This window comes from Odontomachus brunneus, unplaced genomic scaffold (genome assembly GCF_010583005.1).
Source record: "Odontomachus brunneus isolate Ranch 3 - 2012 unplaced genomic scaffold, Obru_v1 Obru_scaffold_027, whole genome shotgun sequence".
In the NCBI taxonomy this organism is placed as follows: Eukaryota; Metazoa; Arthropoda; class Insecta; order Hymenoptera; family Formicidae; genus Odontomachus; species Odontomachus brunneus.
The window spans coordinates 1,964,717-1,978,838 of NW_022639477.1; the positions used below are offsets into that span (position 1 = coordinate 1,964,717).

Consider the following 14,122-nt stretch of genomic DNA (forward strand, 5'->3'; position numbering starts at 1 on the left):
GAAGAAGCTGTCCATTTAACACATAAAGTATGTTACATAGAAAATTAATTACGGGTGGTACACCAATGAAATATATAAAATCATACTTTTGCTATAAGGAACATTCCTAATATTCCTAAGTGTATGCTATTAAGCAACGATACAAAAATTGAGAATGTGAAGAGAAAAATTACTCCTTAGTTTTACGTGAAAACAACATTTATTTTATAACACACACAAAATTGACGACTGAAAGAACGGATAAAAACGGGGGGATAAAGTTGAAAATAAATTAATTGTACCGTAAGATAACAAGATATTTGTACCCACATGATGTCTCTTGAGGTATAATTTCAGTTACGAAATCTGTCATATTGTAAAAATTTCTCTTTCGTATGCTGCGGTGGTAATAGCAGTCAGTATTTTTTCAGATTTTGCAATCTACTATTATCTATATTAAATTATACAGAGAATTATAAGAAAGATAATGTTTACGCCTAATCGTACGAAAGGAAGCCTACGAATCAACTATTACTACCGATATCTGAGAACTAAATTATCGATAACTAAAGACTAAAACATTTTTTATTGTGGAATAATCGTTTCTCGTAATCTGAGCCTTTGAGATAATTAGAATATAAATAAGAAGTAATGTTCTGCTAACACTACCATACAACAATTTAATATTGTTGCTTAATATTCTACAAAAAAACATTGCAAATAGAAATGATTATAATTGAACCAAAAAAATGCACGCAAACTCTTACGCTTTGTTAATAATTACAAACAAATTTCAATAGAGAAGTAAAATTGTTTGCGATATATCTTCTCATTTTAATATATCTTCGATATATCTTTATCGCATTTCGAAAGAGATTCTTATATTGGTTTTTCAAAATCCGCTATTAGCTAACAATTGCGCTCACATAATTACAACTTAATTACGACTTAATTACGACAAAATACACTACACAGACGTTACACTGTACATTAACTGCGCCGAGATAAAACTGAAATTTATTCGCTTTTCCACAAATATTTTCATGTGCTTATTAAATCGTAATTATATGAGAAGAAGCAAAATAATGTCGATACCATTACATTGAATAAAATAACGTAGAAAATATGATACTTTTTTTTATCATTAATCTGTGTCGTTAAGCAGGCTTAATACACTTTCTTTGGACTAAGCCATTATGTCATATTTCTATACACTTCATATCTATAAACACAATCACTTTTTTGTTTTAAGAAAGAAGAGAAAGAAGGAAAAGTCACCTTACTTCCAAAATGATTTTTACAAAACAAACAATTTATAATCAATATTCCAAATTTGAAATTTCATTTATGGAATAAGAGCATATGCATATAAAAATAAAGTACGTCAATCTTTTTTTATTATACTTTAACTTACACCTTTTGCATTACATTAAAAAATCTGTCTTTTATTATTATGAAATACTGGCGTGTATGACATATGCCATTCATTAAAATTCGTAAAATTTGTACAGAATTTGTTAAATTTTGGTTATATATTAACAATTATATGGGATCCAAATATCTTAAATATTATCATATACTTGACATACGTCATTCCTGCTTGTTTATAAAAGTTATACGCTTACTATCTATTTCATGATTATTTTATCATCTATGTAAGAAAAAAAATTATCAACGTTCCAATACGATAAGAGATATGATATTATCTGACGTATGACATTATATGAATACATTAATTACTATTGTCATTTAAACGTTGAAAAAGTCTTCCGATCGCTGTCATCAGCACGACCGATTATACAAACTCTACGCAGCTAATGAGTATTAAAATGATCTTTAAATGATATTCTTTTATATTCTATTACATTGGTCGGATTTTTTTTACAAATAAATTGCGCTTACGAGCAAAGGAAGGCACGTGTAAACGAAGGCTACGATCCTTTGAGATTCCACTATCCTATCCTGTCGTTCGTTCCCAAAGCTCTAGATTGCACACACATTGAACTCGTGAGAGGACTTTTCTAAGCCGTAAATATATGCAGCGAGTATCGACGAGAATAACGCATGTGAAAAGTGACGGTACATTGCCGACGATTATCCTTGAAATTAGCAATGTAGGTATTCTAGAACAGTGCTCGGCATTATTTGCACATTTCGGGCGATTCTCGGGAGCTACGCCTCACAACTGATCGCAGCTCGCCGCCTTAGAAACGTTGGACATTATGAGGCGACATTATTTATACGATATTTATTAAAGATGCGTTCGAAGAATGCGCTGATCAGCTAACATGCTTTATCATTCAATTCTTGTATATCTAATGAACGATAAGGATAGAATAATATGTTAGCGTTGATAACGCGCTCCTTAAACACACCTCAATAGCTGAAAGCATGTATTGAGACAACTCGATATATAATATGGTACGTTTGAGGGACGTGCTATGATAACACATTATTCTATCGCTCATTAGATGTACGACACTGAATGACGTGTTAGCGTGTTAGTGCGCGGTAAGGGGAAGTAGTAGTAGGCGTAGTTCCCGAAAATCGCCTGAAATGTGCAAATAACTCCAAGCACTGTTCTAGAAGCTAGCATATTTTTCTTCAGAGGAGAAATCTCAGTTCTATCTTGCGCAAATTTTAAAAGAAATTGTAGCGATTCATGTATTAACAATTTTTTTCTGTAATAAAAAATATATTCTAAAGATATTTTTATCACGATTACACGATATTATTAAAATTGATAAGTTTGAAATGATATATGTGACATGGAAGACAAATATCTCTGAAAGTGATTAGTTCAATAAAAACATCTCAGTGATAATAGTCTCAATAATTTCGACATTTCCTCGCTTAAACCTTTGGCTTCTTGATGCACGTAATGTATTCTTGTCGATATTCTCGCTCAACGTACACATACGTGTGCTCTCAGAAACTCGAATTTTCACCGCGGTGCATATATAGTCCACTTAGAATTTTCAGGAACGCCTGTCGTAAAAACTCTCTTTCTTTTTTGTACTCGATTAATGTCGTTCAGGATCGGAGAGAGACACGCTCTTCTCGCGACTTTAATATTTGGAAGGTAAAGGCTCGCCCAGCTGCTGTCCCGACAACCTACAGGACGCTCGTCGAATTTGGTTCAGAAGGCTGCGCGGGAAGTGTAGGGCTGCTTGTAGATTTCGTTAATCTATCATCAGCTCGAAGTGAACTGCACCGATTTTGTCGTTACGACTGTGCTTGATATTCTTCGCCCACGCTTTGCACTCCACATTTATCAGGATTCCAGCTGAAAGCGAGAAACAAATGGTGATTAGAATTTTCGCATCTCTACTTGCGAATTAGTCTTCAGTCTGAGATTAAATTCTCAAATTTCAAGTGTCGTACTTCGTGGTCTGACAAAGTGCACCGCGACAAGTGGGCTGAGATAACCCTCAGAATTTTCATAAGGATAAAAGTAGCCCGGGAAACCATGTCGCGGCAAGAAACTGATCGGCCCAATATTCTCTTGATCGGCAGGATTCTCGCCTTCGCAGGATACCCAAATCGTGTTTAGCTGCAGGGAATTGTTCCCCTTCAAGCTCGCAATGTGTTCCTTGAGTTCGAGTGGCATTTTTTCCGGCAAGTGTTCAGTGTCGTTGTAAAATTCTGGTCTCCAGCCGTAAATCTGATAAGTGAAAACGTTATGAGACATATGGAACTTTTGATATTATAAAATCAAATAAAATAAATATTCCTGCGAATCCGCAGATGACAATTAAATTAATATTCAATAAAAGTGATTAATTACTTAATTATAATTTAATTAATTAATCTGATGAATATCTTACTGTCTAATTAATCTACTGTCAAATTAATATTTCTTGCAAAAATAGTCTTACAAAATTATACAATTTTTTATCCATAAATTTTCTATTATTCATATACCATATTCTACGTTATATACCATATTCTACACCCACCTTGTTCAATTTGAGGAAAATGCAGGGAGCAGATTTGTGATAGTTAAATCTGTTCTCTTTAGTGCAGGGGTGCCAATTTTTTACGTCGACGTCGCAAACCTTCCCGGGTGGCGGTGGCTGGTTGTAATCGCATTTGTTAATGTTAGCACCAAGTCCAAGAACGGTTCCGGGCGTGATATAATCTGGAATATCACAGGCAGCATTGAAGCACAGTGACGATCAGATTTTTCTCTTATTACGGATATTTGTATACCTTTTAAAAAAGTTTGTAGTGAATCAACCCAGTGCTTAAAATTCTCGCTGTCGGTGCCTCTGTACCAAATCAAAGTGCTTTCCACGTTCTCTTCCGGTGGCATCGGCCTGAATCCTAATCCTGCAAAGCGCAACACAGGTGTTCGTTTTAATAATCATTATTATTTCATTGTTATCAACGTACTAGCACAAAAATGATTCACCTGGATTTGTTCCGATGATGGATCGCTCCAGCTGCCACCTTGGTATTCTCGGATCGAGCGTTTGGAAGAATCCCCAGAAACAAATGGCAACGAGTGCCGCCAAGACACCGTAGAATATCAAGTAAAAGAGCCCGATTTTACCTGCAAACAAGAGGGAGCGATAATCAAACAGATAAAGAATATGAAGCTCGAACTTTTACATCGAATGCTCAAGTTCAGTTAAACATATCGATGACGCGTCTCTTTTCGTCCTCTTCTGCATTCTTTATTCAAAAAACTGCACGAACACATAAAATTCCTCGAGCAAAAATCTCACACTCGAAAGATTTATTTTACACCTTTGACTTTTTACGTTTTCGAATGCACCACGAACTCATACGTTGCGCAAGTGCTTCGAGCGCGTCGTATCTCAAAATTCCTTTGTACGATACTTTATCGTTCCTATCGCCGAACGGCTCTAGCCGCGATATCGACTTCGAAGTGGCGTGCAGAAGAAAGTGATTCTCGTACGCAGGCTCCCCTGTATAATGTAGGTTAATTGTATTAACTGCGGATTCAATTTGCAGGAAGATCAAAGTGCCTGGTCAAGTGGAGCAATTCAATTACACGCCGATTCAACGACGTCGTTTCGCGGATAGTCCTCGTCATTGTACAACAAGCAGCGCCATCGAGAACAAAGCGAACGGAGACGCATCCACGGAGAAGATTACTTCTGACACGAAGTGTCTTATGTAGATCATAGTTATTAGTTTTAGATTTAGTACTTGTCTGCTTTATCTGTCTTGCTAGCTTTAGCCTCGGCTTCAGTTTTATCAGTTTTAGATTTATTACCACGTCCGCTCGGGCTCCAACGTCATCTTAATCTTTAGTGTAAGCTTCAGTTTTTCTTAACTTCAATCTCTATTTGATCACTAATTTCAATAACTTCAACTTTACATTCTATTAGGTTGGAACAAAAGATGTTTCGCGTTTGCTAAATAAAACAGGAAGTCGAAATTATTTAATTTCAAAGAATTAGTCATTTTTACGAACAAAATGAATGACATTGACTATTTTTTTAGGCATCAACGAGGATTTTCTTTTTTCCTTTGAATACCCAAATTTTCTACAAAAGTTTAATAGAAAAATGACAAATTTTCTGCATCAACTTAATATCAGAAGTTACTGATGAAGTCGCTCTCAGTCACGCGAATGTCGAGAAACGATCGGATCGAGCGACATAAAAGATCCCGGAAAGTTCCGGGTATGACGTAAGGTACGTTCTGAAATTTCTGACAGTCAAGACGAATTTTCAACAAAAGAGTCAACAATCCGGCCGAACCGATCTGGCAGTTCGTCCAATGGTCTTCCTATTACGGTTTCTACTGACACCTGTGTCCTCTGCGATTTGGATCTCAGGTGATCTGCAGCTGAACGAAAGGCCGCGGCATGGTCGCGTGGGTGTACCCTTCGGAATGGCCCTAAGTTATGTAATGCCGTAATGCCGCCGTTTAACGCCAATTGACCTCGTTGTACACGTTTGCGCTAAAGGAAGTTTAACAATTGCCATTCAACCGGGCAAAGCGTTGTGTGCGCCGCGAATCAGACGCGCTTCGCGCTTCCGTCTTTTTCTCCCCTTACCTCCCGCCGGGAGTTATCGTCGAACTATTCGGAAAGAGCTTTCCCATCAGAATGACTCTGTTTTTGGACGATCGTCCCATCGTGCACCACTCTATCAGATGACCCATGCAAAATAATCAGGGAGTTGGCGACGGGATTTCGCGAACTTGAAAGCAGTCTCGGAAGCTGAACCGTAATTCGCTGAGACGAAAAATCTTTGATGAAACAAATGATCAAACAAAAAAGTGTTAGATTGGTGCAAAAGATTTGCTGAGTGAAAAATGGAAAACAAGATTACCCAAAATTTCTAGAATTTTGTTATTTGTATTTAATAGAAAAATGACAAATCTTTCGCGTACCAATCTAATAAAAGACAAAATTTGAAGAACTGAATACGCAAATAAAATTTTAGGTGTATTGTTAATTATTCATTTGTTTAGTTGCTGATAAAAATTCACCGTGGACCGAATATCAATAAAATGTGTGAAAAGTGAGAAGAGTGAACGAATAAATAATTTCTTCTGGCAATAAACAAGACGATACGTCGATTCTGAGAAGATCCGTGATTACTCAAAGACACAGTCGGAGTCATGATCGGAAACTCGCTAGTTGGAAGCCCGCGTTTTCGATCAGACCCGTAATAGCTGCCTTTGATTGCTCTTTGTGATGCTGCGGATACCAATGCAGTGAGATTGCGTAATAAATTGTAAAAATCAATAGTGAATACTCCAAACAAGTGCTTCATTGCAAATACAAGAGAATACATTTTCGCATCGTATAGTCTTATTTAGATAATGCTCGTCAAAAGAGCAAAAACATGAGAACTAAGAATACAGGATACTAAGAATAAAGTATACAGGAAAATTCCTCTGAGACTTTTTTACATTGGCCGTATGTTGATTGTCACGTCAAGGATAAACCAACACTTTTAGATTTAAATGAAATGTGTATGAAGTGTAAAACTACGTGGCTTCTGTGAGCCAATTAAAGGGAAACAAATAATACCATGTATCAACACGTAGTTGACTTTGCAAGTCTTCTCTGTATCGACAACGATACAAGGTAAGCTGAATTGTTCAGTTGTCTTTGTTATTTGTGCCTTTCCGTCGTGAAAAATTTCATAATGATGATTGATTTTTTAATCATCTTCCTTCTCGGATTTTTATTGAAATTGTTGATTCATCCTTTAACAGCTTCAAATCTGTGTGTGTGTGTTATTTCCAAGCTCTAGCGAGAAAATCATTAGCTGCCCTCTCTGGATCCTTTCTTTTTTTCTTCAAATATTACTATTCCACCGACGATCTTGCACTGAAGACACCGAAAGTATGCACAGCGGTAATGTGATTTATGAGCTTCATGATCTTCAAGTTCAACTACAGAGCTAATTCGTCTTATCATCGTGCAATTTCGCTCTATGCACTCTTGTTATTCCGTAATTACAGAAAAAGAATGCACTGATCCAATTCACTTATTTTCTTATTTCTATTGCGTAAATAGCTATCGGTAACGATGCCTATTGTGGCACTTCCCTTCGATAAGCGCTACTTCGCTGCATTACAAAATGCGACAAAAATCCTCGAGACAAACAGCGCGATGTATCACAGAAGAACAAGTGTAAACGTCACGAATTTCTACAGAGTACAGGTATTTCGAGAATTCCGCTTTCGCCGCCTATACGACAGATGTGTCTCTGCGAGGCGTTTAGTAACCATGAAGTTCACAACAAGTAGCGTAACTGACAGCGATGAACCGCACAATATTAGTAATAAGTAATAGCTTACATCGCAAAGCGGAGACACGTATACGCAGGCAGAATGACATCTTAATAACGTCCTCTGACCACTGATGTTATTAAATATCGATTCTGAGCGCTTTAATATTCCCAACTTCATGAATAATAATTATTGAAGGGACCGTAGAAAGCGTGAAAAATTACTACTTTGACGTGAAACAATCATTTTAGTTTATAGATAGTAGATTCATCCTCACTTAGCCTAAGCCTAAGCAAGCAGGGTAATCGATATAAATAATAAATTCATTGATTAATGAATTGGTCGGCAATAACAAAAAACTCGCGGTATTTTAAGTGCTGGAGCGATCTCCGTCATCGAATGAAGGAAACCCGACATGGTGACTGATAACGGAAGACATAAAAAGATCGTGATAGCACTACATACCGTCGCGGAGCCAAATTAGTGTCGAAACGACCAATCACACCGGACCTTCACGCTGAATCACGGCTAACGCGTGGGAGAATTGTCTCGTTACATTCATTAGGTCGTTATTAAAACCACAATAGTAATCTGAAATTACCGCGCCGCGGTAAATCGCCTGGATTATCTCGTTGAACCAGTTAAAATATTGCATGACCAACGGCGCACTCAAAAGAAGCACATACGTTCCTCTCCGTGTCGGCTCATAGTCATTCTCGCCGCGGAACTTTGAAAAAATATGTCTAATTTGAAATAAACGATGATGCGCAATTTGAAGATAAGCGTTTCCATTTCTTTCGCAAAATTTTTCGCGTACCCCTTGCTAGTTTGTGTTGCAGTGTTGCTGCTACCACGATGAGAATTACACTAATCAGGAATATCGGCTTCTTGAATTGAATTATTTAATATAGTGAAAGATTTAACGATTACATGAATTGTTATCTAAAATAATTCAATCTGGAAAACTGACATTACTTTCTGTTCAATTCTACTAATATAAATATTTAAAGAATTACTGTAAAATACAACCGTAAACGCACTCGAATTTGCAGAACGCAAATAAGAGTTCATTTGATATCAAAACTATCGAAGGTAGTGGAGGATTCTACGCGTAAACCTTAAAAAGGGCTCACGCGCGAAATGCACGTTCACCAGGCGTGGGTGTCCAATAACGGTAAGGTCGCTATAGCGACAGTCGTAAACACGCCCCAGGACATAAGGATAAGGTATTAAGCGCGTTCACGCTATTCACGATAATCGACTGCGACGATGAGTCTCACGTGGGCTAATTAATTGAGACTCGCGAGCGATTTGTGTTTCGCACACGCGACGCCATACGAGAGCCCTCATTTGTCTTAAACGGTCATTTTCGAAGAAGACGCGTCGTGTCTGTAGATATATTCGTAGCGCGCTGATAAAATTATAGTAATTTTGTAAAAACTTTCGTGATAACGGAGGTCGGGTCGGCGCGAAGATATTTGGTGAAGAAATTCCTTTCCGCTTCTTTTAACGTGCATGTGTTTATCGAAATATTAATAAATACGTATGCAAAGTCATCATTGTGACTTCATCCGCTTACGAAAGATCCTCGACGGGTCCATGCGTAGTCAAGCAATTAAAAGCCCGAGTGTTCGACGAAGATAAATTCCAAGATCCGAGAATGCGACTTTTCGTGCGACTAGCTAAATATTAATAACGATACGCGACAGTGCCGACGACTTGGTCATTGACACCATCACGTGCTAAGGATAAACATGCAGTAATGACCAGTAAAACTCGGCTGATGAGTCGTTAACGTGCCACGGCGACGCATGCCACGATGATCGACGTAGACGTGTCGGATCGGTGCAAACACATTTTTCAATATTCGGTGCTCGAGAGCATTGAAATATCGAGGTTTCACTTTTGATATGCGTACAATGATATCGAAATCGGGAGGACGGTAAGAGCGATTAGTGGCACTCCGATATAACTCCAGACGTTGTAGTGGAAGGACATAAATGACTTCGACTGCGATCTTCGTGTAAACGGACCGATTCTTTTTCTTCGGAGTGTGTCGGTCAGTCAGCCAACGGCTGACGATGGCCTCTCTCAGTGCGAATGAAAATATATCTCGGGGGATTTAAAATTAAAACGCCTGTTGTTGAAAGATACGTCGGATCCTTCGGTGTATCGCTCGATATCGATGATCGTCGTGTTCGATACCCGAGCGGAGCGTCGATATATATCCCACTGTATCACACCATAAGTCCCATAGTAGGTGCCACATAACTTTCCACGATACCGAGTAACTCTAAACCTGGCAACACCGCGCCTTCCTTTGCTTACCCCAGCTACTTGCGGTCCTGCCCATGAACGCGCCGGTCTCTCGATTGTACAGAAAGGTCCTCATAGACTGGCTGACCGACATGCTCGGCGGTTTCTCGTACGGGTTCATCAACTCCGCGGTGACCATCCTCGGGTCCTTGGCTACCATCGTGTCCCACCTGTTTCGCCTCTAGGTTTCTTTCTCCTGGCTCTCGCGAGACTCACAGAACTCGAGCGCGCGCGCGCGCCCGCACACACCGGGCGCGGTACCACGGAGAAAAACACGCGAATAACTTCGATTCGAACCCGTTCGCCACTGAATTTCACTACGAATGCTCCGCGTGTACGTCGCACCTCGTTCTCCTCGACTCGCGCCTCTTCACTCCGTTCACTACGACTCCGACTCCGGCAGGTTGCTGCTCCGCCGCCGACAGTTGGTTCTTCGGCGCCACCAGGTTGACTAAACGCTCCGGAGCGCGTCGCGACCTTCCTCCTCCTCTCTCGCTCCCTCCTCCTATAGCCATCCTTACCGTGCATTCTCCTCTCTCCTCTCTCTCTCTCTCTCTCTCTCTCTCTGCCCCTACTTGACCGCAGGTTCGGACCCAACTCTCCGTGGGCCCAGGTGTGTACAAACAAATGTACTGGCTGTTCTAGAAGACGCACGCACCTCTGACGATGTAGGTACTGTCGTCAGAATAGGTCAAAGTTATTCTGATGGAGATTTCGGGCGGGGTTTACCTTGAGGATTTTCCTCAAACTAAACTGTTACGACATGCGATTTTGTGTCTCTTCGGAAGAATTGTCATTCACGTCAGTTTCGAAAAGATAACGGCCCGAAGGGCGTCATCCAGGTAACAGGTTTAAAACCCTGGCAACTATCTCTGGCAAGATATATGCTCAACTGTAAAGATAAGAACGAGTAATTTTAAGACGGATTATTGATCTTTTATGGAATTCTCTTCGTTAGTGAGATCACGAGGAGAAACTCGGTAAACATTACTCATTAGATGAGTAATACTTATACTTAGAACCATGGGAAACATTAAAATGTAGTAATAATAATAAGACGTAAGACGGAATAATAGATAGTAAGACGGCAATAACATTATAGTGTTAAACATGTATCATACATTGTTTTTCAATTTTCTCAACATTATACATATGTACTACAATTAACTCCAACCCGATGGATCTGTTGATTGATGCTTTTTGCATTATATAAATGCAGATAAAATGTATCCTCATAAAATAATTTCTATTTTTGATACTCATAAATTTTATTAATGCCAGGCTTTCGATAATCTCATCAATCGATTTTTTTTTCGTTGGAAGCTTTGCGACCGTTTCTCTACGGTGAGCTAACGCCTGGAAAACAGAAGAATTCCGATAGCAGATGCTTTTCCGTTACGTAACACTTTTCCCAAGTCGCCAACGCCCACCTGCGTTCGCAGGGGTGCAACTCCAAATAGCTTTGCAATTTTCTGTTTTCCTCCCACCTCGTTGCGCTTTGCGCATGTGAAAGCGCCGAGAGTCGCAGCAATTAACGTAACGGTAAACTATCGTTGCGTATGAGCCGTTGTCATTAGCGACTCTTTCCGCGATCCTCAATCAGCCGCGATTTTTTCTAGCGTATATGTGTGTCGCTAGACAACTCCAGGCACAACGTGCACCACGCTCAATGAATAGCTCACTCCTGCACGAGTCCTCTTCTACCTCCACCCTGCCCCTGATCCTCGGCGAGCAGTCGCTCCATTGCCATGACGTGTCACGTTTGCACGTGTACACGAGCGTTGCTACGGTGGTCGTTGCGTTGGTGACAATCGTGCACGCCGACGTCACTGTTCGTGCGTGTATGAAAAATTTTCCTCGCTACGGACATTCCGCTCATTAGGTCGGACCTTTTTCTCTCGCATCTTATCATGCTTTCCTCTACGACATGGAATAAATACACGTTTAAATAATGATTGGAAAAAGGAAGAAAGTGAAAAATCGAAAGAAAGTATAGAAGAGTCAGAGTTACCGATACCGTAATAACTTTACGCAAACAAAGAAACTACAAGTGACTTCCTCGAAGTTGTTTGCCTTACAAAAGACACGTGCCATAGTGGCCCCGATTTGGATCTGGTGTCAATGAACACGTGTTGATGACTCGGCCATCGTTAATTGCTCATGGGACCACGCCTGCGAGTCAGCGAGAGCATGCAGCGCTCACAATCTACAACAGTACTGCGTGCAAATACGAATGCTTATGATACTGAAGTATCGATACCTCGATTGTGTATCTTTTATCCGATCGCTACTCTTTGGTCTTCGCGGTATTTATCAAGTATTAAAATTTAGAGAAATATTGGCAAGAGTAAAGAAGGATTTGCTCGGTTGGGGCGATGAAACTTCTAGAGTCGGTATTGGCCGTGTGAACATAACATTGAGTAATCGCTTTCACTCATACTTATCGATAGAATCGCTCTACGCGAAATACAAATGCAAATATCAGTAGGCTTGTTTACGACAAAAATCGGAAGCTCATATATCTTCACGATTCGTTGAATGACAAATATTATCGTTAATTCGAAATTGTATGTATAAAAGGAGTTTTCTAAATTATATATAACAAGAAGGACTTTCTCCTCGTTCAATAAATAAATTAATAAATTGATGTGCTTCTCTCGGAACGTCGCCTTCAACATCGACATAAATTCCACAGGTGTAGGAAGCGAGAAGTCGCGAGAATAATTTTCTCGTTTTGCAACTTTTTTCGCGAAAACATTTCGTACCTCGGAGATTTAAGTGCACGACAGCAGAAGTTTGATTGTTACGTTTTAGATAATTTGAAATATTGAGCATCACTCGGTATTTTCTGAATCTATTTTAACGTAATATTCAGTAGTGTGTGTATGTAGCGACATAATTAAGAAATCGCCGTCGAATCCGGCGTTGCTGAACCGCGTCGCGCCAAGCGAACGCACCTGTCCACCTGATCTTCCACAATTCGCGTATATCCGTCGCGATTCAGGAGACTACGATTTCCTCGACCGAATCGCTTCGCAAATTGGGGGCTAAGGTCAACCTGTGTGTGTGTGACCTTAGTAGCCGCGACGGCACGCGTGTGCGCGACCCGCAGCGACTGTCCGATTGGCGGTCCACTCCACTCCCTTTATCACACCGGGATGAGCTAGAAGGCGCGTGTAATGTGAGTCACACACGGAGACCGATCTGAATTGACCACATCCTGCCCATCTTGTCATGTGACATTAATGTCATTGCCGTGTGCCGTCCGACGGACGAACTCTTCGGGCAAAATAGACGGAAGAATCAGCGGGAACGCTTCTCGTTTCTTAAGTATCCCGACCTCGTGCAAGCTCGACTTCCTCTCGCGGAGCCGCGTGGACCCGTCGCCGCGGTACACATATTTATCAAGCACCATGCACGACTGATTTCCCATGGCGCGCACCGCAACGCGTGGGGTCTTCTGGACCTTCCTCACCACGGCTGTCACATCGTCGGTCTTTAATAGGAAATTACATGTAAATCGGCTGGACCGTAAGTGACGGTGTTAATTCCGTTCGGAGAATACAAATGCGAGACAAGCTCGGAAAATTCGTGAAATTTTGCCAATTGTGAGTCGAACGATTACATGTATACATGTGCGCGCAACGCGCTGATAAAATTCGACATTCTCACGCAGGAGGTGAACGTCAGAATGTAAAACAGGATTTTCGCAAGCCACGCGTGCAATATCGTACACGCATGCAATTATGTCAAGTATGCAAAGTGTCGGGAATAGAACATTTATCTTCGCGCGCAAGCGGATTGCGGTGCGACTTGCATTTGTATTTTCAAATTATTGCTCGCGCGCGACGAAACGCCCCTCACCAGACCAGTGATTTTATCAGCAACTCGGTAAGTGATCTTACCAGCAATTGATATGTGGACATATGTAGGGCTGACGTGTGCAGACGAGTTTGTCGGCAGTAGTTCTGTCAGCGGATCGAGTTCTCTCGAGAGCACACGAGCTGCGTTTTAGCGACTCATGATAAGGTGTAATTCATACTTGAAAGCTGACACGTGTATCAAACAATGAATGTAAATGAGATCTAAAAATCGTTAAGAT

At 40.3% G+C, this 14,122-nt stretch overlaps 1 protein-coding gene across 1 annotated transcript; it reads right to left on the minus strand.

Annotated features, from left to right (window-relative positions):
* Window positions 1-180: 180 nt before the first annotated feature.
* LOC116842822 (sodium/potassium-transporting ATPase subunit beta-2-like) lies at window positions 181-10,485 on the minus strand. Its single transcript, XM_032812549.1, has 6 exons — window positions 10,033-10,485; window positions 4,394-4,534; window positions 4,192-4,311; window positions 3,939-4,120; window positions 3,364-3,643; window positions 181-3,265 (listed from the first exon to the last, which is right to left on the minus strand). Exons 1-6 carry the CDS (start codon window positions 10,178-10,180, stop codon window positions 3,162-3,164), a joined length of 975 nt encoding a protein of 324 aa, XP_032668440.1. The 5' UTR covers window positions 10,181-10,485; the 3' UTR covers window positions 181-3,161.
* Between the last annotated feature and the right edge of the window lie 3,637 nt (window positions 10,486-14,122).